We start from the raw sequence: 25,128 nt of genomic DNA on the forward strand, positions 1-25,128 counted from the left end.
TCAGGGTACACTGCCATTGATGTCTCATCCCTACAGTTCTATTTAGCCCCAGCCCATGTCCCAGAGCAACTGGTGAGCAACATTGTAGGGTTAGGAGAACAAAATGTTGCTTGCAAGCTACACGTTGGGGTTCTCCGAGTTAGAGGCTCACCAGGCAAAGTTAACAATTGTAAAGATCAATACAAAAGCAATTATGGTACAGTTAGACTATTATCGTTTTCATCAGAAATCAACCACTATGACTTCTTTAATGTAAGGGTATATCCAACAAGAGTTCCAAGTGAAATACCTCATTTAGCTTTCTCTAGAGAAGGCAAATTCACCCACATGGAAAACTGAAAAAAATGTATCACTCGATTTGCAGACCCCATGTGCGTGTGTATCCATCCCGAACGAGAGAAACTTGAGCTTTAACTGTTCATACAAGTCAAATAACTCTAACCAACATGATGTGCCCAAATAAGCAAGACAAACAGAAGTCAGACAATATTATCGCCCCTACTGTGGCCGCATGACTCCTCTCCCTCAACGAAGGCTAGTCTCGGCAGACTTGCTTAAAATGCTCGATCATCCTGGGTAACATGTTGCCCCTCGCTTGGGTTACATACCATAATAACTAGTAATTGTGATGAAAATGTGTAAACATGAGCCCTCTTTGACAACCTTTTAGTTTAACAACATTCATGTTTTTGTTATGACAGTTTCCACTGCCACAATATGCACCATACCACTCCTCCCACTTTTCTTTCCCCTGCTTGAGTTTTCCTGGTTCCTTTTTTCATTTCCATCCCATGAATTTTCATTTCAATTTTGCTTTCTCCACTTGCCTTAGCACTTTCCTTGTTTATTTGTATTTGTATTTGTTTATTTATAACGCACAGACCATCAGGCCCGGGGGCATCAGGGCGCAATTTGTACAGGGTTGCAAGAAAAGAACATACAGGCAGATAGCATTCATGAATTTGGAAATGTGTAGTCATCAAACATCAATTTAGCATTGGGAATCGTCAGAATAACCTGGGCTGCTATCATAGGGCGTCTTCTCTCCCTCCCAAATTCTACTATCTTTATATATAAAGCGGAATGTATGCATGTGTGTATGTTTGTCCGGCTATACAAATCCACACAGTTGAGCCCACGTCTACCAAAGTTTGCATGGATTCCTCTTCTGTCTGGGGTAAGATTGTAGTCTATGCTTGGAAGCAAAGAATTCACTCTGAAGACACCCTCATTTACTGATGCTCACCCGGATTCACTACAGTAGGCACTAGAAGGAGGCAACATTTTGAAAAGTGTCTGAAGCAAAATGTTCGATGTGTTGGTTATTCCTTTGAAATGTATTACTACTCTATACAGTTCGAAAGTGTTTATGAAAGCATTTTTAAAGGGAATTTTATCACGCCACTCCAAATATGAGAAATGGCATGGTTCCAGTTTCACGAGAAGAGAGCACAATCAATCTTACTTGGACATTTTCTGAAATGTGCTGAAGCCATTGAGTGACTAAAACATGCCGCACAAAAAACGAACATCACTTGAAAAAGCTCCATCTGATGCAAAGCGAAAATCGATAAAGAGCGTCAGAAACACAACAACAAACAGCAGCATGACTTGCCGACCAGAGGTCTAGAGTAACTTTCTCCAGGGCAAATGAGATGCCAGAGAAAACTGAAGCAAAACTTGCTGACGTGAGGACAAGAGCAACATCCTCCAGGGCCCTCCCCCTGAGCTTTGAGCAGGATCTTCTCAAATTCAGGACGCTCCATAAGAATTATCTCTTTTCCCCCTCCTCCTCTCCTCTGCTAATCCCACAGTTGCTGAATCGGTGTACTTGGCCCTTATGCATCTTTGGGGCCTTGACCTCTCACATCAATTCTTCACAGCTCCTGTCTATCCACAGTACTTTGCATCTGCACACCCTCTGCTCTGGAGGCTTGCACCTAAACCTCCTGCGGCCAGGCCATGTAGGACACAACATTCCTAGCCCCTTGTCTATGGCTCACCCACAAGCTCGGACTTCGCAGCACTTAACCCCTTTTCCCTCTTCCTTTCTGCACTTGCATGTTCTGAATACTCACAAGGCATAGTAGGTTTGTCCCTCTCCCTCTTCCCCCCTCTGCTCTTAAATAGAATGTATTTCCTACCCTCACTCCCTCCCTGCCAGCGCTTTGAATGAGGATTTTCTTATTGTACAAGCGCATAACAGGCAAACAATAAATAAAATAAATAAATGAGACACCAGAGCAAACTGAAGCAAGACTTGCCGACAAGTGCAACATCCTCAAGGGCACATGAGACACCACTCGATCAGGACACGGGCAACGCGGGGTACCCCAGCTAATTTACAATGTGTGTAAAATGAAGCAAGGGATACAGGAAAGAATTTGCTTTACTGAAAAAATGGGCTAGAAAGCTGCCCTGCCTGCGAGTGTTCCACAATTCCTGCCAGACATACTGCTCATGTCAAGGAGCCACGCACTCAATTAAAAACGAACATTTCAATATCCACAGGAGTAAAGTCATCATTTCTACTTATCACTGGAATCAATGGAGTGGGACCTTGCCTTTGCTACAGCACTATCTCCACCTGTGGCTATGACTGTTCACATCCTGGGCAACAGTTGGGGCAAAACCTACTCGGGAGGTTAGCTCAGGGGCAACATGCTCGCCTTGGAAGCAAGACGATACAGAGCAACACAGGTTCGATCCCCAGGTCCATGCTTAGAAACCTCTGGGTATTAAGCATGTTATAAGTAACCTATCATATCATATATCTACCATGACGTCGATGGCCACATGCTAAGAAATAGAGTGTTAGAGGTGTGGTCGGTAACATTTCCTTGATTTACAACTATAAAGTTGTCACTTCTGAACCAAATAACCTTTGTTCAATATACCCCAATATACAAGGGGTGCTATGCTACGTAGCATGCCTCATCAGGCAGCTTCAGCCTGCTGGCGCAGTATGCTAACTTATGGCACGAATAATGAGTTGTATCAAAACATGTATTGTATTCTTCCAACTGTTATGTCATGTGATCATTCTGCCTTTTTCTTTACCGTTTCACAATTATTTAGATTCTACGGTTTCTGTACTGAGCCACAAGAATAACCCATTCACCTTCCATCTAAACAATAAATACACGCAAAGTCTTAACTTCCAGTTCTTTCATGATCAATTTGACAAAGATCTTAAACCAGGGCACTGCATTAAAAATAACAAATATTCCTTTTTCTTTTTTTCTGTCCTATCTTTTATTTTAATAAATGTGAAAAAACATTAGTCACAGAATAGTGACTGATTTCGCAAGCATATAAATAGCAATTAACATACTATTCCATACATAAATCAAATTACCCCCACTTTGCTCCATGTTCTCCTTGACTGTGTCTAAAAGCTCCTGATAGTTTTCTGAGCTTTCTTCTTCTTCTGATTCCTCCCCTCCGTCTGTTTTACTAAGTATTTCCTGAATGAAAAACGAGAGGCATTGTATTACACCACAATATTGACTTTTAGTTGACCTCACTAAAAATATGGTAAAACAATGTCACGTCAACTACAACAGGAATGACTTCTCGAAGCCCCCACGGATACCCACTTCTCCACACTCCACTTTCCTTCCTGGCCACCATTCGGATCAGTATCAAAGTCCAGTAACAATTCGGTTTTGAAAAGAGCATTTATTTTGGAAACTGATGTTGCTAAGAAGTTCTCCTGTAATGGTGATGGGGATACATACACAATGTTACACTGATGTTAATATAATTAAGTAGTTTGAAGCAAGCTACATCAAATATGCCCACTGTAACTTTAAAGGAAACAGTAGATCAGCAGCCCGACTATGTTGTGTTGTGTTACCCGCAGAAAACCATAGTTGTGAAAAGAAGCGCATGGGGCTGAACATATAAATGAAAGGAGGGGCCTATTGGTTCCTCACTTTACTGTCCAAGCAGACAGAAGAATACACCTAGAAGAACAAATTACTTACCCCTGCTAATGTTCTTTCTGATGGATGTTTCTCTCATGATTCCTCATCTTAGATATATTGTCCTGCTTTGCTGCACTCTGAAAACTTTTCCCAGTTGGCGGTACCATGCAGTCCTGCATCGAAGTTCCTCGAGTCGTCAGTTTTGGGACCGGATGTGACATCGATGTCGGTATAAATTGTGCGCTTGGTGCTCAGTGACCTCAGTTTTCATTTTTCCCCCTTTCACAGCTGCGTTAGGGTTTAGAGACAAAAGAGTGGGCGCTTATGTGTTAAAAGAGAGTCCTCTTAGAATCATGGGAGGAAGCTCCTTAACCATGTGGTAGGCTATGTGGTCAATGAGTATTTCGTGGGAAAAACATCCATCTGAAAGAAAATTACATGGGATAAGTCATTTCTTCTTCTAAAGGATTGTGTCCTACCACGGATTCCTCATCGTAGATATACTCCTATAGCAGTAAGACATCATGGAGGAGGGCAGGAGCGAACTCCAGAGTAATTATGTCATTACCTGTTGGAGGACAGCTCAGCCAAAACGAGACTCATTGGCGGATAGGGTATCCAGGCAATAGTGGTCTGCGAAAGCGTGTATGGGAAACCACGAGGCAGCCTGACAGGTATCCTTTACAGGTACTCTTATTTGAAGAGCCGAAGTAGCTTCCACACCCCTAACCGAGTGTGCCCTAAAGCCTTCAGGAATTTGCTTACCTGCTCTAGTGTAGCATTCAGAGGCTCAAAGCGCTATTCATCTGGAAATGGTTTGCTTTGTTACTCCCCCCTTGCCCGTTTTCAGGCCAGTATAGACAAGAGTTGGTCTTCAAGTCTAAATTGGTTTGCTCTAGAAATATAGGAGCTTAAAGCCCTTTTAAGGCCGAGCCTATGCAGGCTTTCCTTCTCCTTAGATGGATGAAGAAGTGGGTAGAAAGTTGGCCAACAACTGTGTTGTGACAGATGGAATTCTGATATGACCTTTGGAAGAAAAGAAGGGTGTATCCCTAAAAGTCACCTTGTCCTTGGTGAAAATCGTAAACAAGACAAGTCCTGCAATATGCTCACACTTCGAGCTGAGACTATAGCGACCAAGGAGGCAGTCTTCCATGAAAGTATCTCAAAGGGCATGAATGCATTGGCTCAAATCGGGTAGCCATAAGAAATCTGAGTACACGATATAAGTCCAATGCTGTATCCATGAAGGGGGAAGGAAGGAAGGTGTTTGTCAGGCCTTGTAAAAATGGATCCACCAGGGAGATCGTGAAGTATCATCCTTTTTCTTGTGTGTGCTTAAAAATGGATAGCGCCGCTAAATAGCCCTTGATGGTGGCAACCTGAAGCCCTTGGTCTTGCCAGATGAAGTAGAAAAGACAACACCCTTGAGATGTTGCATAAAAAGGGATCCACATCCTGTGGTCTACACAAGATGCAAAACTTCCTCCATTGGCAACGGTATAGAGCCTTAGTTGCTGGTCTTCTGGCCAAACACAACACCTCCATCACGTCTTCCGGAAGGTCCCAATCCCTGTACCATAGCCTTTCAGAAGCCAGGTGTGCAGGTTGAGCGTATATACGCTCGGTTGAAGAACCAGCCCGCCCTCCTGAAAGAGAAGGTTTGGCCTCCGGGGAAGACGGTGTGGATGACAGATGGCCATATCCAGAAGGTCCAGGTACCATGTTCTCCTGACCAAATGCGGGGCAATCAGGATCATGGTTCCTCCGTACCTCTTCAACCTCCGGATCACTTGAGGAAGGATAGGAATATGTGGGAACACACATAGGAGCTGGAAGTTCCAGTCAACCACCAATGCATCCCCCAGTGTTACTCTTGGGGGAAATTCCCTGGAGCAGAAAGGTTTGCACTTCCTGTTCACACTGGATGCAAACAGATCCACTTGAGGCATTCCCCAGACGGTAAAGATCTCACTTCCTGGCACAGTTCCCACTCGTGGGAGACCGAGCCCTGCATGCTCAGGGCATCTGCTGTCATTTTCTCCTTCCCTGCGAGGTGAATTGTCAACAGGGAGATCTTGTTCTGTAATGCCCAGAACCAGAGATGCATGGCCTCTCTGCACAGGGGGAGTGACCCTACATATCCTCTTTGTTGTTGATTTGATGCATGGCCACTGTGTTGTCTGTCATGATCAGGACAGTCTTCTCCTGTATGGGGGGCAAAAAGGCCATCAGCACCAGTCTGCTCGCCCTCAGCTCCAACAGGTTTATGTGAAGTTTTGTTTCGGCCAGGGACCACAACCTACTCACTGTCAACTCGTTCAGATGTGCCCCCCAGTCTTCCAGCGACAATCGTCCTTTACTACAGTCGCATCTGGCCACGGTTGCCAAAACGGTTCTTCGACCATCACGTTCTCTGTGCGCGTCCACCACAGGAGATCCTGAGTGACTCTGCTCGGGTTTTGAATCAAGTTCGTCAAACTGCCAGAGAACTGCAACCATTGAGATCTGAGAGCCCATTGTAACAATCTAATTCTTAAATCGGGCCTCTGGCACCAGAAAGATGCAGGATGCCACGAGGCTGAACAACCGTAGGAAGTCTAGGCTTGGCAGGTATTGGGCATTGTGGAATCTGGTAACCATCTGCTGGATGTGTAGAGCCCTGTCCTCGGGAGGGAAAGCCTTGCTGGTTGAAGAATCCAGGACCGCTGCAATGAATTAAAGCATTGGGGAGGTGTCATCTGAGACTTCTTTACATTGAGGACAAAGCCTAGTCTGTGAAGGAGGTGGCAGGTGCGATTGAGATGATCCAGGGCTTGATCCATAGACCACACTCTGATTAACCAATCGTCCAGGTAAGGAAAGACATTAATCCACCCTTTCCTGAGACTGGCTGCCACTACCAGCAACAGCTTGCTGAAGACCTTTGGGGCAGAGGTAAGTCTGAAAGGCAGAACTCAAAAACTGGTAGGTAGTGTTGCATATGTTATTTTAAGTTGATTTATACCAGGCATTGCTGCCATTTACATAGACTAAAGGTGCTATGATGAACCTTGGGTACTCTGTGTGCTTCTGATGGATCGACACATCACACAAGTGCCTGTTGGTCGAGTGACATCAACAGATACTGAATTCTAGGGGCTAGAGGATCTGCAAAAGTGTTACAATCTTGAACTTGGAGTGCCTCATGTCCAAGATGAATCAAAGTCCTCCATCCTTTTTTGGGACCAACAAATAATGGAATTAACACCCCTGTTCCTCTCCTGTACTGGTACCAACTCTACGGCACCCTTCTCCAGAAGAAAGGAAACCTTTTCCTGGAGTAGTGGATCTGAAACAAGGGGGGGTCTAGACAGACAGGGGTAATCTGGTGGACACCTTCAAAAGGGGAGGCAGCAACCTTGAGAAACCACATGACGTGCCTATGCATCTGAAGTAGTAGCGCACTATTCTTGAAAATGGTATGACAGTATCCCCCTAGTAGCATAGAAAGCCAGAAGTCCTCAAAGAAGTTTTGTGGCAGGGGCTGCGCTGGAAGGGACAGGCATGGAAGTGGTCTGTGTTCTACCATCTCTACCTCTTGAAGGTCAAGAAAACCATCTCTGACCTTGGTGGTTGGTCGTTTGCATTCCCTTTTGGCTATAGTTATAGTAGAGAAAAGGATTGCCCATCTGTTGTGAAGAAGTTGGAGCAGGCTGCTTTACCACTGCCCCTGGGGACTTTGTCGCAGCCTTGGAAGCCTGCAATTTCTCAAGGCTGTCATCTGCCTTTGGACCAAATAAATGTGATCCATCAAAGGGCAGGTCAAGCAACTTTGCCTGTAGATCCTTCGCAAAACCTAATTCTTCTGACACAGTCAATTGTGTTGCGTCCTGACTGTAAAGCTTGGCACATGGCTTCCTTACCCTCTTCAATAATATTAAAGAATCCATTCCTCATTTCCCCTTCAGGGATGTGTTCTGCCGCCTCAGCCACCACAGACCACAGGGGTGTGTGTATTTTGCAAGTGCACAAAAGGCGTTTACAGCCTTCAGTGCCATGCTGCCCGAGGCAAATACTTTTTTGCACAAAGCATCATACCTTTTGTCATCTCAGTCTGGGCAGAGAGGAGAAGGTGCTTGCCTAAGTGCCAACAGCAGCTGCTTGCACTACCAGACTGTCATGCAATGGGTGTCTGGTGAGTAACTCAGGGTCTGAAGAAGCTGGTCTAATGTTCCTAGTAAAATCCTTATGGACTGCTGGCCTCAAGCAGGGAGTTTTCCACAACTCTAAAAGTGGATTGTTTATGGCATTGTGGAGAGGGAGGACAGGTCCCACATGTGTGCCCTTATCCAGAATGTCTGTGAGGTCACATTCCTCTACCTTCCTTGCTGTAGGGCCCCATCTCCTTGAAGAAAAGCTACCTCAGGAGTGGTATTTTGGCCACCTTCCTTGCTGTAGGGCCCCAGGCCAAGGCATCAGCCACCTTGGTCATTCTCCTATATGACCCACTAGGGGTGGCTTGAAGATCTCCTTGAAGAAAAGCTACCTCAGGAGTGGTATTTTGGCCACTTGTATCATGCAGCTTGGAAGCCAGATCAGCCAATCTGATTTACTTAGCCTAAAATTCCTCTGAAGTTGAGAGGGACCCACATGTTCGTACCTGAAGGAAACAGACATCATCCTCATCGAAGATGCCTTGAAAAGGAGGCGTAAAATCCTGTTTCGGCTTTGGTGCAAACTGTGAAGTTGAGGGGTCTTCTACTACTGACACTGATCCAGTCCTTCGAGGTCGATGCCAATGGGGCTGATGAAGCTAATGAAGACGCTGGTGACGTTGAAAGGTCTCGAATTCTTGTTGAGGCCTTCACCATTCCCGGTTTTTAAGCGCACGAGGAAGTTGGTGATCAGAGTCCCTCCCTGCTGCTTTGGGCTCAGTGGGCTTGACGGTCTTAGTCTCACATGAGGGGAGAACGGACTGGCCCGCTTTCTCAAAGACGTGCATCATTTTGATGTGACGCTCTTCCCATTTTCCAACAAAGCGGTTTTCGAGGGAAAATGTACCTGGTCCGGTGAAGAATCTGTGGATGAGCGCCTCCTCCATCTCTCTTTCTTCTTCTTCTTGGATGAATTAGAAGACGAATGACGGGAGTCTTGCCTCGAGTGGGATCGCTTTCAGTGCTTCTTGGACAGATTTCTCTCCCTCTCTGGCGATTTCTCGGCCGAGGAGTTCTTGCCATCGTCGGGATTTCGCTTTGACGGATAGAACTCGACGACTTTGACATTGACTGGCCCAAGACAATTTGAAGGCTCTCTTTCCACCTTGGGGGTCGGTCAATGACATTCTGGCGCCGCATTCGCAACACTTTTTAAAACCTCACGGTTTTGGAGTCATCATGGTCAAGTTGATACAAAGAAATTCAAAGATTATTTTTGTAATAAATGCGTCAGAGAATTTCTCTGAGGCATGTTACGGAGTATCGCGCTGAGCATGCAGAAAGCAAGGAACAGAGGTTAAGGGGCACAGTCGGCGCCATTTATACCAATGTCGACGTCACATCCAGTACTGAAGCCAACGACTCGAGGATCCTCGCCACCAGACTGCATGGTGTCCCCTGCTGGGAAAAGTTTTCCAAGAGTGCTGCAAAGCAGCAGAATATATCCAAGATGAGAAATCCATGCGAGGACACAATCCATTAGAATCTGCACTATGATATAATAGCTGTGGGCATTAAACGTTATGGAATGTATTCTGTCTCTCAGAATGTCATTATCAGCATAGCCAATAACTGGCATGGATAGACAGAGTCATGGCCACCACCAATGCACAGTGTCTCTGGCCCATGCCCAAGTTTATACTCCTGGAACCCCCAACTGTTGCCAAACAGAGCAGTGTGTGTTCTATTCCTGCTCTCCGGTTCATGCTGTGCCGTTGTCCGGCCGCAGCCTTTTCATCGGCATGGAGTGCCTCCAGATGAGCTGCCAAAACAACGCAACCACCCAGTCGCTCCTCATTTCCAGCATTTTGCCCTGCTCCTTCTCAGGCGTGGAGCTGCTCCATGCTCTCTAAGCTCTTCAATTCTCCAGGCCCGCAGGCAAGCTCACATTCTGTGGCCTGGTAGGGCCAATTAATATCAAGGTGCAGCTGCCGGATATCCTTGCAGTTTTCAGCTACCACTGTATTCGTGGGGCCAGATTACAGAAATGTTGCACTAAGACAAGTGCAAAGTTGCACCGTATTAGCATCAGGGCAAATTGTGCACAAGTGCAAAAAACATTAGGAGTGTTTTTAGAAAACATTTGCACTGTGGCAAGTGCAATTTGTCATGATATGGTTATACCATGAACAATTGCATTCGTCACAGTGCAAATATTTTCAAATATGGTATGGTATTGTTTATGTGTAAAGCACCTATACACAAAGCAAGTGTTTCAAAGCGCTCAAGGAGGGAGGGAACAAGGGGAGAAAACAACAGTCATGCAGAGCCGTTGAATTTCAGAACGATACAAGTCTGCACGGGCAGAGTGGGTGCATGGAACAAGTGCATATAATGCAATTAACAGTGTAGATAACAGCAAATAGGTCTAACGAGGATTCTGCAGTTTTGCCAAGTGCAGTGAGGCGCCACCATGCAAGGAGGGGAGACAAGCAAAAACAGGTAGACGATCCTCACATGGTGCATTCAGATCGTGCAAGTGCGCAGACAGGTGCAGGAGAGGGGATGTGGGGGAGGGGACCAAGTGCGCCCAATCAGTCAGAAGCAGGGGTAGGAGCTGAGAGATGCCACTCTCAAGGTTCATTGACCAAGTTCAGTAACGATGAGGCAAGTGCAAGGCTCAGAGGCAAGTGCAAGGGGACTGGCGAGGGTCCCAGGGACCTGTGAGACTCTGAGGTACACCAGGCAGCCAGTCAGCAGGCTGCGCGGAAAAGGAGGGAGAGAGGGATAGAGCAGAGAGAAAGGTTACCAGGGTAGAGGGAGAGAGAAGGAAGAGAAGAGGAATTTCTTAAGGAGTTTTTGGAACTTAAGGAGATTACGCTCAAAGCGGAGTGCAGCAGGGAGGCTATTCCAGAGGGAGGCCCCTGCAGAGGTAAAGATCTCCCTCCAAAACTCTGCTTGGAGAACCGGCTCACTCGCAGAAGGTTGCAGGTAGATCGCAGAGGGCTTGGGAAGGACAATATGTCTGTGGGCAATCTTGCAGATAGGTATGTCCCAGGCCCCAGAAAGCCGTGTGGACAATGCAGAGGGTCTTGAACTTGATCCTTACAGGCACAGGGTGCCAATGGAGGGATTTCTATACCAGAGAGATGCGGTCCCTGGGCTTGAGGCCAAGGATAAGTCTTGCAGTTCTGTTCTGGATGAGTTACAGAGGGCGTAGAGCAGTGGCAGGGAGGTTGAGAAAGAGGCTGTTGCAGTAGTCTAGCCTTGAGAGGACCAGGGCTCTGGAGACAGTGAGCCGCTGAGGGAAGGTGAGAAAAGAACGAGTACCTCTGAGGAGGTCTAGCTGGTAGTTGGACTTTTTAGAGATGTCCAAAATGTGAGTGTAGAACAAGAGAGTGAAGTTGAACATAACCCCAAGGTTTTTTGCCTCGCAGGTGGGTGCGGGTGCAGGGCCAAGGGAGGACGGCCAGAGTGAGAGTGGGAAAGTGGGAGCAGGAGTCCCAATACGAACGATCTCAGTCTTACTAGCGTTGAGGCAGAGGTCGTCTGCAGCACATCATGACTGAATTGTGGACAGAGAGTCCGATAGGAGCGAGGTCGAGGAGGTGGTTTAGGGTAGCCTGAAGGAGAGTTGCGTGTCATCCGCATAACACTGGAAGTTAGAGATGAAGGTGGCAATCACACGTGCAAGGGCAGCCACGTAGACATTGAAGAACCAGGGGGGTAGGTTAGAACCATGGGGAACGCCACAGGTTGAAAGAGTGATAGAGAGAAAGGACCCAAGTTCCACCTGGGATGGGAGGTCGGAAAGGAAGGATGTTAACCATGCCAGAGCCTGACCTGTGATTCCCAGGGTGTCATGCAGACAAGCGATCAGGATGTTGTGGTGTACTGTGTAAAAGGCAGAGGAATGAGGCAGAGGGGGTGTTGGTGTTGAGATATGAGAGCAGGTCTTCACAGGTGTTCAGAAGAGCAGTTTCCATGCCTCTGGATACTCTAAAGCCAGACAGATGGTCGTGGACGCAACCAGCAGTTTCAGTGGGGAGGGTGAGCTGAAAGATAGGCAGCTTCTCCAGGAGTTTGCCCAGGAAAGGGGTGATAGAGATAGGGTGGTAGTTTGCTGGAATTGAGGGGTCGGCAGAGGGTTTCTTAAATAGAGGCTGCACAAGGGAGTCCTTAAGAGAAGTTGGGAAAACTCCAGTGGCAAAGGAGAGATTGCAGAGATCAGCCAAGGCTGGAGCGAGAGAGTCAATGTTGTCCTTAATGGTTTTGTGGGTGCAGGGGTTCTGCGGGGGTAGGGGTCCACCTGTTTGGATGAAGCCTTCATAGACTGGACGTGTCTGGTGACCTCATCAGGTATGACGGGAGTTAGAGAAGAGACGTGGTGGAGGGGCCAAGGGAGGCTCCAGAGGTGTTGGTGAATGAGGTGGTGTGGAGGAGAGAAGATGGGCTGTCTTGGGTTTTTGCAGTGAAGTATGCAGCCAGGGCCGAATAAAGAGGAGGCTGCTGCAGAATTGGCCAGTTCCTTACAGACGTTGAAAAGTTCAGGTGTGTTGTTTGATGCAGCAGAGATGCGGGCTTCAATAAAGACTCTTTTCTTGGTGTGGATGCAGTCCATATTGCTTTTGAAGGAGGTGGCAGGCCAGTTTGTCAGAGGGTCTGCCCGACGAATTCCATTTCCGCTCAGCTTCCCTACACTTGCGTTTAAGGGCAGCCATTTCGGAGTCGTACCAAGAGTTGCACTTTTTGGAAGGCTTCAGTCGGACCCTCATGACAGGGGCAAGAGTATCAAGGGTGTTAGAGATAGAGAGATTGACGTTAGCGAGGGCTGTGTCAGCGTGGGAGTCAGCCCCAGGAGGAGGAGGCGGAGAGTAGGTGGAAGCAAAGGCAGCTGTAGTCACTCTTTTTATGGGTCTGGTAACTTTGAGACTGAATGGCCGCGCTGGGTGTGCCGATGCAAGAGGAGAGGAGAGCTTCAAGTGTGATGAGAGAAGAGACTGGTCCGTCCAAGAGAGAGAGGTAGTGAGAGGGATAGAGCAAGGGATGTCGGTAGAGATGAAAGCATCCAAAGTGTGGCCCGCTGTGTGCGTGGAGCCAGAGGGTAAGATTGAGAGGGAGAGAAAATGGCATAGGTTGTGGAAAGGTCCTGAAGAGTCAGGAGAGTCCAGATGGATGTGGAGATCACCCAGCAGAAAGAGTTGAGAGGGGGAGGAAAGTAGAGAGGAGGCCAGGGCAGCCCATTCAGAGAGGAAGGGAGTGGACTGTCCTGGTGGCCGATAGAAGGTGGCCATATGAAGAGAAGATTTAGGAGAGAGTGAGAGCCTGCAGACTAGGCACTTGAAGGCGGAATAGGCCTGAGTAGGGATCATGGACAAAGTTATCCATTCTGGGAAGATCAGGGCGACTTCCCCTCCTGTACCCTTGGGCATTGGCACAGGGAGGATATTGTATCCTTCAGGGAGGAGTGTGTCAAAGCTCGTGACAGAGCTGTACTTGAACTGTGTCTCTGTGAAGGCGAGCACATCAAGATCCATGAGTTCAAGGAGGTTGCAGATGTCAGACGAGTGTTTGACAGAGCGAGAGTTAAGCGTGGCAATATGGAGCAGCTTGCCATCTTTTAAGGTCTTCTGCAGGAGGTGCCCGCCCCTCAAGTGTGACAGAAGAGCCAGAGGGATAGTGGAGGGTGGCAGAGGAGCCAAGGCCGACAAGAGAGATGGGACCTGTGCAGAGGCGTAGGAGGGCACAACAAGCAAGGGAGCCTGTGCGGAGGAGGAGGAAGGCACAACAGGCAAGGGAGCCTGTACAGAGGATGAGGAAGGCCCAGTAGGCAAGGGAGCCTGTCCAAGGGGAGAGGTAATGTTTGAGAGGTGAGGTAGGAACCTGTCAAAGAGGAGAAGGTTGGGTTGAGGACCCTGAACCATGATTTTTCCATTCCGATAGGCATTAATAATGACCCTGGAAATGGCAAAGAGGTCAAGGAGGACCTCCCAGCGGGTGCACTCGTTAATGGGAGAAAAGGCAATAGGAGAGAGAAAGGCGACCATGTGGAGAGTCCACAAGTCGGGTGAGGGAACGACAAAGAGGATGTCAGCGAGAATCTCTCTGGTGGAAGCAGTGACATGGATGTCTGCAATAGGAAGGCCTGGGTTGGAGCCCAGTATGTCCTTCTTAAGTTTCTTCCGGACGGATTTAGTGATAGGAGAGGGATAGGGAATAGAGAAGCAGCTAGAGAAGATAGGAGAGATAGATAGCGACATAGCTGGCAGCAGTGGTGAGGAGGACTCTTACCAGTCTAATGTACTGAGGCACAAGGAGGGAGGAGGGGGGCAGGGTGTTAGGCAGGATTGTATGCAGTACCCTGTGGGAGACTTCACCAGCCTTGTCCTCTTGGTAATAGTTAACCTAACCTTTGGTATAAGCATGTACGACACATGTTGGTAGAGTTACTGATCAGCCAGGCTTATCTCAAGAGGGGTGAATGTGAGCTGTAGGGTTATCACACAGAGATTCACAGTGACAAGTATCCAAATAAACAATTACACTCAAGGGTTCTTGATTAAACAATTATTTATTAATTTAAAAGTCAGTTCAATAAGCCTTTTTCGGAAGGGAGCAATATATATGTAACACAAAAATATACTTCAAAATACACACTCTCAGTTTCTGTAAATCAGTAGATACCCATTGGGGATGGCACACAGACACTTCCTGCACCCTGAGGTGACTTAAATAGCTAGGACACTGTGGACGTTGATATATAACTGGTGCATTTAGAGCAATACTGAGTCTGGTGTCAAATAAAGGGTTTTAAGAAGAAAAGCAATGGTTAACAAATATTCTTAAGCAGGCAAGTACTTTTTGTACCCTCCAATGCAAAGTAATTAACCCTTTCCTGGTGGAAAGGTAAGGCACAAAGTCAGAGGTAAGAAGAGTCTTTCAGGGGAGCCTGGACAGCCAATGTTAGTTGAGCAAAAGTCTAGGTGAGCTCAATCACTTCTTGTAAGTAGGTAAAAAGTCTTGCACAATGTTTTAGAAGTTTTTGTATACAATGAAATCACTCTAGGGCCACAAGCTGGGAGGCTTGTGAGGGGCAAAGCTGCAAGCAACTCTGCAAAGCAACCAAGACAAGTCTCAACTGAGAACTAGCAAGGTGACACAACAAGAGGTAAGTCCCCTTAGTTTTATAGTACCTTTGGTTAGAAGAAATTGGTTCCAGCTGGCTTCTGTTCATGTGTAGGTCTGCAGATCCTGTTGTTCCTGAGCCTCAGTCATGGGGACAAGACCGAGGAAGTCTGGGGACTCCTGCACTACGAATTGAAGGTCAGCGGCAACAATGGGCACACTTAAGGTCAGCAGCACTTCGTGGTTTCAGCTCCTTGTGATTCTCATAAATAGCATGCCGTGGTTCTCGGATACCTTAATGGACTTTCCTCGCATCTGGGGTCCAGCACTCTGTTGAAGTGGCTCAGGCTTGGTCGGTCCTGCTTCATGGGAGTCCGGAGGATCTTCCTGGAGCTCGGGTCTGACTTAAAAATGACACACTCAATTCTGGTGTTACTCTCCCTGGCAATCGGTTCCTGCAGCAGCAGTGGAAGTACAGCCAGCTCCGAGAGGATGTCCAGACGAGTCTGCTTTGGGGTTGATTGGTCCCAACAACCCACGGAGAGTTGTCCATTGTAGGGCTTCTCTAGTCGAGGTGAATTCAGACCTTCAGCACTGCACCAGGGCTTTACCGGGCAAACCAACGGTCCAGGAGTTGCAGCAAGCGTTTCTTCCAAGTTCTTTGGATTCCTTCATCCAGTGGTCGTCTCTGCCTTCCAAGCAAAAAGCCTCGCCTTTTATGCAGGTTTCTCCCATTCATTCGCAGCCTAGCTGTCAATCACACAGCAGGGTGGCTGTCCTCCAAGGACACCCAGACGGCCAATCACCTTTCGGTGCATTCCTGTAACCAAGGGGATTAAGCACAGGGAGTTTCGGGCACCTCCCTCACTTCCTGCCCCTGCCAGACATGCTGGAGCCAGAGGCGGGCTTCACCAGTGAATCACGCCAAAGACAAAACAAACAAAGGGACCAAACATGGTGTGGCGTGCCTATTAAATCTCAAGAAGGACCTTTCCAACAAGAAGTGGCGAAAAAAGAATACCGGGCCCATTTTGACAAAATAGGCCCCCATGGTTGTTTTACTGCAGCTGAAATTGCAGCCTGCGGTAGAATCACACAATGGTAGGAACAAGTAAACCACTGCCACAGCCATTAATTGTAGAAAGGGTAACATCAAAATGTTACATGAGAAACTAGACAAAGGGGATACTAAGTAACCCCTGCAGTACCCTATTGTAAGATAGTGTGTGCTGGGTCTAGAAAGTTACAAAATGTAAAGTCAACTTCCCTTCACTGCTCTTGGAAACATTAGTTTTACCAAGAGAAGGTATTTAAACCTTTGGGAAATCTAAGAGACTTCCCTGTGAAACTGCACTTAAGGTGCTGTGTGTCACAATGTAAAGATAATGCCTATGGAGTTTGTCAGACTCCAAAGTCAAAAGAAACACAGAGTCCAAATCACAGAACAAATACATGAGAGAGTGGGAAAAAAGTCTCACTCTCTCCAGTTTAGAAATTAAAAGTTTTAAAGTCCAGCAAAAGAGCTGGGGGTCTCTAAGGTAGAATGGAATTAGCACATTTCGGAGAATTCTCCCTAACACAGGGAAACACGCAGGGGGTAGGGGACAGTGGGTTTAGGGGGGGGTGGCACAGAGGACAAGGTACGATGTGTGGGACATTAATGCAGGATGTACTCGCAGCAAATGCAATTTTTAAAAGGTAGTACACTAACAGTTGGGCACCCAGCAAAAAGCGATACAAAAAATAAAAAATGGTAACAGCAAGTACACAGACTTGTTAGATTTTAGCTAAAGCAGAATGAAACGCAGTGCAGCATGGTGCAAGGGTAACAGAAGCACTGATATACTGTATGAACGAAGTAGATGCAGTAAAAAGGAATGAGGTTAGTTAAGAAAATGGATTGAGAGTACAGCATTGGCAATGCCTCAGGAGAGTTAGTAATGGTAGAACAGCCAAACTCACAATCATTACTGCAGAAATCTTGGGAGGCCTTTGATCCAGAGACAGAGGACCAGTCCAGGAATTAGTCAGGTGGATGGAACATTGTTAGAACAATGTTTTCTATTGCACTCCAGGCCCTCCAGGGCCCAGACAGGCACAGACAGGCTCCTTAGAAAGTGGTCCTTTGAAACGGGGTCCCGCTATTCACCTTCCGGCTCCTGATTGGCTTGAAATGGAGAAGGAAGGCCAATCAGAGTGAGGCAGAAGCAGGAAGCTGAGCACATGGTGAATGGAAAAATTAAGCGGCCACTTTAAAGGTGCAAAGAAGACAAAGGCACTGCATGGCCACTGGCCAAAAACACAGCCAAAGCATGAACTAGCCACGTTGTTGGAGGGGTGCGTAGCAGCAAAAAAGTGAAAGCCAGCAATGGTGAAATTAATTAATTTTGCGCTCGCCACCATATGGCCACAATGTTTTTGTACTATGGCAAACTTTGCCCTAGTGCTAATACGGTGCAACTTTGCACTTGCACCGGTACAAAGTTTCTGTAATCTGGTCCAGGTATCTACATCGCAGCTCCATCGGATTACCTACTGTTTGCCTCTGATCATTAGCGTTTCCAAACAGCTACGCCTACACACATCATTTTGCCCACAAAGTACTCCATCAATGTAAATTTCACGATACAATTAAAATATAATATCATAAATGCCCTGGCGGAGAGAGAACCAATACAAAGTGCTAAATTTACTTCACGGCCAGAACAACACCTCTCCTAAATTGCTTACCATACAAAATATCAAGGGAAGATGCATTATTAAGGACAATGATCGGTTAAACCTTTCTTGAAGCTACTTGCACAATGACTGGAGAAGAGGGGGCTCCAGGAGAGCAAGTGGACAACTTGATGCACACCTATCACATCTCATATCACAGGCCTTCATTCCTTCACAAGCCCCTCCCCTTGAAATGGCATCATGATGGGGACCAAGGTAGTTAGAAGATTTTGAAGACGTCCTCAAAGCCTTAGGAGAAAATGACCCAGTCATACTGTTAGGCATCCTCATTGTCATGCCCACACGTTTGTTGACCCCTCCATGTGCCACTTCCCGACCATGTTCCAGACCTGGTACTAGTCCTCGCGTACAACCACGCCCCACTTCCACTTACAAGATTAGATCTCCCACTGGTGGGAGGAGTTGAGGAAGCCATCGGAGAATACGTCAGGTGAGGGGGCATTGCTTCTATCACAAATGGCGGCTGCCCTGGCATATGTACACACTGCAGTCTCGGGCTGCCTCTGGTGGACAACTTCTACGGGTGCCAAAACTGCACAATGCCCGAAACGTCAGCAGGCCACAGGATATGGCTCCCGCTGCCCGCACTTCAAAACAACAGACGGTCTCACCTGGTCATCACAGCACAGCATCGCGGGTTGCCGTGAATACAGCCGCGCCCCTTTTGATAACAGCGTCTCCATTGGATATTGGATCCAGCAACACCCAAGTTTCTACCAACCAACGTAATGATCACGTGATGCGTAACGTGTCCCCAGAAACCACGTGATATGTCTCACAGTATATAATGAGCTCCAGCTTGCTACACAGCGCTTCTCAACTGTTTGCTTATGCCGTTTGGGAGCTCGCTCTTCGTTCTTGTTGCCTTGATCTACCGTTTGACCTCGGATTACGTATTAAGGACTCCTTTTGCTACTCCCTTTTGGTACTTTGCTTGGACTTTTTTGGTTTCTTGGAATAATGACCACGGACTGCCTCTTGGATAAGCTTCAGTTACCTCCTTTGGCAAATACATACCCAGACTTGCTCTTAACATCCTTGTGCTCCTATATTCTAATCTTCAGGACCATTCTACTCAGGTGTTCCAGTGTTGCAATTCCTCTCTCCTCCCCTGGCTTCCCTGATCTCAGCCCACTGAGGGAACAGGCATCGCCCCACCATTCTTGCCTTTCCACCTAGTGGTTCCTGGTAGGTGACACTTCTGTTTCTTGAGATTCTGCATTGTATTGCCCTACGTGATCTTGACCTTACCCATCCCTTTTTCCCCTACAGCAGTCATCTGGACCACGTGAATATCCTGTTTCTCCACCTGTGGCCCTAATCCCCTAACAGCAAGTGAATATTTTCTTGCTGTTGGTTGCTTAGGGACGGAGGTATTCTTGACACTCATGAACATGGACAGGAAAGATGTCAAAATCATTATTGAGAAAAAAGGGGCTCATTAGGAGTTCCCCGGTCTGGAAATAATGCAGGCAAAAATGCCAGTAATACCGACACCAAAATATTTGCCGGATTGGGGAAACGCACGTTTGCCGGTGGGGGCAGTGAACTACCAGCAGGCCTGACCTACCGGAAGTTCAGGCCCCTACTAGCAAATAAATGCCAGAATCACTGGCACCAGCACTACCAGCGATATTGGGTGGCAGAAATGGTAAGGCAGTTTTGACGGTATCCGGCTGGAATTACCGGCAGGATACCCGTAAAACTGTAATAAGGGCCATAGGCCCTGATTACAGGTGTGCCGGTCTGGTAAAAAGGCTGCAAATAAATGCTGGTACTACCGGCTCACTCTGAGTCTGCCCCTAGGGGCACTGAACTACCGGCAGCAGTTTCCATCCCATGGAGTCCAGGACTCCATGGAATGGGAACTTACTGCAGTTGCTGGCTCCCGTAATATCCCAGTAACACCGGGATATCGGGCACAGGTAACCGTAAGGCGAGTTTGCCAGTAACATGCTGGTAGTACCGGAAGTTTACCGGCAAACTCATGATGGGGGCCAATGACTCCTGGTGCCCTTAATAAAAAATGTGTCATTAAAATAAACATTGATAATTAAAGGTACACATTTAAACAGAGCAAACAACAGGAAGAGGATACCATTGATGAGTTTCACATGACTTCGAAGTCTCATCCTACATTGTGAGCTCCACAAATTCTCAAATGAAGAAGTCATACTCATCATAAAAGGCTGTCCTCATCCACAGTTCGGAACAACTACTAAAAACAAGCCTTGATAATACTAACAGTTTGAGCTTTTGTGTAGGCATAGGAAAGGCACTTGCCAGGCACTGCCATAGTGGTATTAACTGGCCATTGATGGTAGCAGGTGCAACATGGTATAAGTACCTGGTAATGTAATAACTGTGCCTGGCATATTCCTAATACTTATACACAAGCCAAAACTGTTGGCTTTGCCAAATGCTTGCTTTTTTGTCATTCAAATGTTATTGAAGAATAGCATTGCAAAGACACAGACATCGGAGCAAAATCTCAAATGAAACCATGATAACATCATCTGTGTCCATCAGCTTCGAACAGAAATCACATATATTGCAAATCTGTTACCCCGCAGTTCGAAGAAAAGAAAAAAAACAATTTTCTGAATAGTACAAACTATACAGCACTGCTGCTGTCACGGCCGCCAGCGACTGGCGTTTGTGGCGAAGGTGGACGCGAGGACGCCATTAAAATGTTCCATTACGTTCCTCCTCGTCTATCAGACTCGGTCTAGTTGTTTTCAAGATGGCCGCCGCCGTTTGTATATATATCACTCGGCTGCCGGCGGTTCGGCGCGTTGCAACTGTGTTTATTTCCACGCCCTGTTGCTTGCGCTAGTTTTCCCTTCGGATAGTCTACTTGCTATCTTCCTGTTATTTCATCACCTCCCGTTCCCTACGGGCCCCCCCCTTTTTCTCTGTATCCTGTTTGCCTTCTCCTGTGTTTCTGTTCCCATGTTTGAATCTCTGCTGAGATTTTCTTCGCTCTAAGAGATACTGCTCTCAGATTTCTCCGTTCACTCTTGTCCTCCACCCCGAGGGGTACCTACCTGTAAACTGCCATCTCCTATTCCCTCGATTAGCGGAATCGCCGACCTTACCTATTGTCTGGGTTTTTCGGTGAAGGATCATTCAACCTACGACTGTGCTGACGACTCCCACAATCTTCACGTCTGTATTGGATCCAGGGGTTTTTTGCCGTTCCAGTGGCTTTTTCCCCTCTGGCTGTCGCGGAGGGGAGTCACCGTGGGGTTTCTTTGTCTGAGAGTCACGGTGGCTTCTTTCCGAGGTAGACCATATCTTCTAAAAAAGAAGAAGCCGTACACAGGACTTACCCGTCGGAAGAAACTGGACTATTCAGGTGAGGAGGAAGAGACTGGGGAGGGTTATAAATCGAGTGAAGACGAAGATATAGCTGATCACCTAGCAAAACCCGTAGCCAATATTGCCAGTCCTGATAGTTTGCAACGCCAAACAGAAAACATGGCTACGCCACAACAACTGCAAGAGCTGGTGACAGCTGTCCAAACCCTCAACGTAGAGGTCCAAACACTAAAGGCTGACAACGTGGCGCTCCAACAAAGAGTAGCTGCAAGAGAACAACAGACAACTGATTTACCCCCACTACCCCTGGTGTCAGGTAAATTCGACGGCTCGGAAAGAAAGGTTAAGGAATTCCTGGAGGCATGTAATATTCACTTCACCTTCCGCAGGAATGCCTTTTCCACAGATCATTCCAAGGTGGGGTTCATGATCACGCACATGACGGGAAACGCCTTGGCATGGGCTACTCCATTGGTATCCCTATCAGACCCAGTGTTGCAGGACTACGCGGCCTTTAAGGAACTGCTGCGACACACCTTTTTGCGAACCGAATGCTCACACGTGGCTAGCGAAGACCTGCTGGATATACGTCAAGGGAGTACCGACTTACTATCCTATATCTCCACTTTCAAGAAACTTGCTGCAGAGGCAGGTTGGCAAGAGCAGGCCCAGTATACCATATTCCGCCGGGGCTTGCGAGAAGAGCTCAAGGATGAGCTTGCCCGGATCCCGCGCCCAGACACCTTTCTAGATCTTCAAACTGCAGTTCTAAGAATCGATTTCCGCCTGATGGAACGAAGAAACGAAAGGAAGAAGGTTCGAGGTCCACAATCTTTCTTGGATATACCCCCCGCCTCCTCCTCACCTGTATCGCGTCACGCCAGAGAGGAACCCATGCAGATCGGAAGCACCAGATCTCCGTTGACTGCCGAAGAAAAGAAGAGGAGACGTGAAGGGAACCTTTGTTTATATTGTGGGGGAGCCAACCATTTGCTGAGAGACTGTCCCGATGTGCCCCCAAGGAGATCGGGAAACGACCGCCCTCGATAGTCAGTGGAACGGACTATCGAGGGGCTACACCTTGTTCCTACACTACACTTTCGGTGGCCTCTTCTCGGATGAGCGAAGATGTACGTCTCATGGTGATAGCCATCAAACTCCGCTTCCGGAACAGAGAGGTAGAGACGCAGGCTCTACTGGATTGTGGTGCGGCTGGAAACTTCCTTGACACTTTTTGGGCTGATAAGATGGGTCTGCTAAGAATCGAGAAAAAGGAGGACCAAAAGGTTGAAGGAGTGGATGGTACACCCCTATGTTCAGGACTCATTACCCACACCACTGAGGAGATTCAGGTGTCCATATACCAGCATTCTGAAAACTTAAGGTTTGATATTATACGAGTGGCCCATTTCCCTGTCATCTTAGGAATAGGCTGGCTCAGGAAACACAACCCAACGGTGGATTGGTCTAAGAATCTACTAAGTTTCCATTCCGCCTTTTGCCTAAGAGAATGCCTTCCAGAACCAACATACACAACTGTAAAGACCATGTCTGCTGTCGAAGGCAGTACAATCCATTGCATACCAAAATGTCTTTCAGAATACAACGAAGTCTTTCAGGAGCAGACCCCCATTAGACTCCCTCCACATCGTCCAGAGGATTGTGGTATCGACCTAGTGCCAAAGGCATTAGTCCCCTTTGGGAAGATGTATTCCCTCTCAGTATCGGAGAAGGCTGTACTCCGATGCTACCTTGATGATAATTTAGCTAACGGACTCATAAGACCTTCCAAATCCCCCGCTGGGGCCTCTCTGTTTTTCATACCCAAACGGGATACCAAGGAGCTGCGGCCCTGTATCGACTATCGGGGGTTAAACAGAGTGACCATAAAAGATCGATACCCTATGCCCATTATATCAGAGATCCTAGAGGCTGTCCAAGGCTCTGTTGTGTTTACTAAACTTGATCTACGGAATGCGTATCATCTACTCCGCATAAGAACAGGAGATGAGTGGAAGACGGCGTTTCGCACCCCCTATGGGTTGTTTGAATACCAAGTCATGCCGTTTGGCCTAGTCAATGCACCATCTATTTTCCAGAGATTCATGGACCGATTGTTTTCCGACCTTCTTAACCTTAACACAGTGGTTTACCTGGATGACATTTTGGTCTTCTCACGGAGCCAGGAGGAACATACCCGACATGTCAAGGAAGTTCTGCGCAGACTACAACATCACAGTCTTCTGGTAAAACCTGAGAAATGTGCATTTGCTCAATCCTCATTGTCTTACTTGGGATTTATCCTATCCGACAAGGGGGTTACTATGGACCCAAGGAAGGTGGATGCCATCTTGTCATGGCCATCGCCTTCTTCGGTTAAGGACATTCAACGTTTCCTAGGGCTGGCAAATTTCTATAGGAAGTTCATTCCAAGTTTTTCCTTACTCACTCTTCCTATTACATCCCTTCTCAAGAAATCCACAGGCCCCTTCATCTGGTCTAGTGAGGCTGAAGAAAGCTTCCTCAGCTTAAAGCACAAGTTCTGTGCAGCTCCTATCTTGAAACAACCAGATCAGCTACTACCCTTTATCCTGGAAACTGACGCTTCTGCAGCAGCCGTAGGTGCTGTTCTTCTTCAGAGAGTCGAGGACCTAGAGCATCCGGTGGCATATTACTCAAAAACTCTAAATCCTAGCCAACGAAACTACTCAGTCATAGAGAAGGAATTACTTGCTATGAAATTGGCTTGTGTGGAATGGAGGCATTTGCTCCAAGGGAGCCTACACCCGTTCCAGATACGAACAGACCATAAAAATCTGCAAATACTCAAGCAGCAAGAGTGTTATAACACCCGCCAGGCCAGATGGGCTCATTTTTTCGCCCAGTTTGATTTTGTCATCACATTCATCCCTGGCTCTCAAAATCTAGTTGCCGATGCTCTCTCCCGCAGAGACGATGTTATCTTCCCTTACAGAAAGGAGCTTATGTTTCCTCATACCCGGATCATATCTACAGTGTCTAACTTCTTGGATGAAGTACGAGGAGCCTGCCTCCAAGAACCTGCTCTCACTATGGGAAATCAACCGGTCACCACTAAGGACGGGTTGCACTTTATCCACGGAAGACTGTTTATTCCTTCCAGTAGTCTCAGAAGACGAGTCACTCAGTGGTGCCACGATTCCAAGACTGCTGGTCACCGAGGAGTACGAGGTACTCTGGAACTTCTCCAAAGGGTTTTCATCTGGCCGAACATGAAGGCTGACACGCAAGTCTATGTTAAATCCTGTATGGTATGCTTACAAAGCAAATATTCCACCTCGAAACCTATGGGGCTGTTACAACAGGAGCCGGTTCCGCTTGGCCCCTGGAAATGCATTTCTACGGATTTTATTGTGGAGTTGCCGGTATCCCGAGGCTGTACCTGCATTATGGTAACCGTAGACGCTTTCTCGAAACTTGCACATTTTTCTCCATTGACTAAGATCCCATCCGCCTCGGTCATGGCTGACGTATTCCTAAAGGACATTTTTAGGTTACATGGGCTTCCACAAAAGATAGTATCAGACAGGGGCAGCCAGTATACCTCCAGATTCTGGGCAGCATTGTGCAATTCCTTGGGCGTGGAGAGAGCTCTTTCGTCGGGGTTTCATCCCCAGACAAATGGACAAACCGAGAGGTTAAACGGTACCTTAGAGCAATACTTAAGGTGTTTCATAAATAAACAGCAAGACAACTGGGTGGACCTGCTTCCCACAGCAGAGTTTGCATACAATAACGCTGTCCACACGGCTACAGGAACTAGCCCATTCTTTTGTACCTACGGATACAACCCGCAGTCCATAGTTCCGTGTTTCTGGGAGGAAACTAACGTTCCTACT

The 25,128-nt window shown here is 47.3% G+C and overlaps 1 protein-coding gene across 1 annotated transcript in view; it reads right to left on the reverse strand.

Annotated features, from left to right (window-relative positions):
• AK7 (adenylate kinase 7) overlaps window positions 1–25,128 on the reverse strand; it is a 1,456,966-nt gene that overhangs the window by 609,183 nt on the left and 822,655 nt on the right. The window contains exon 12 of the mRNA XM_069637722.1: window positions 3,359–3,467. Within this exon, the coding sequence (XP_069493823.1) occupies window positions 3,359–3,467 (109 nt within the window). The remainder of the gene's footprint in view (window positions 1–3,358; window positions 3,468–25,128) is intronic.

Source organism: Ambystoma mexicanum, chromosome 14 (assembly GCF_040938575.1).
Source record: "Ambystoma mexicanum isolate Mex_15411 chromosome 14, UKY_AmexF1_1, whole genome shotgun sequence".
Classification (NCBI taxonomy): domain Eukaryota; kingdom Metazoa; phylum Chordata; class Amphibia; order Caudata; family Ambystomatidae; genus Ambystoma; species Ambystoma mexicanum.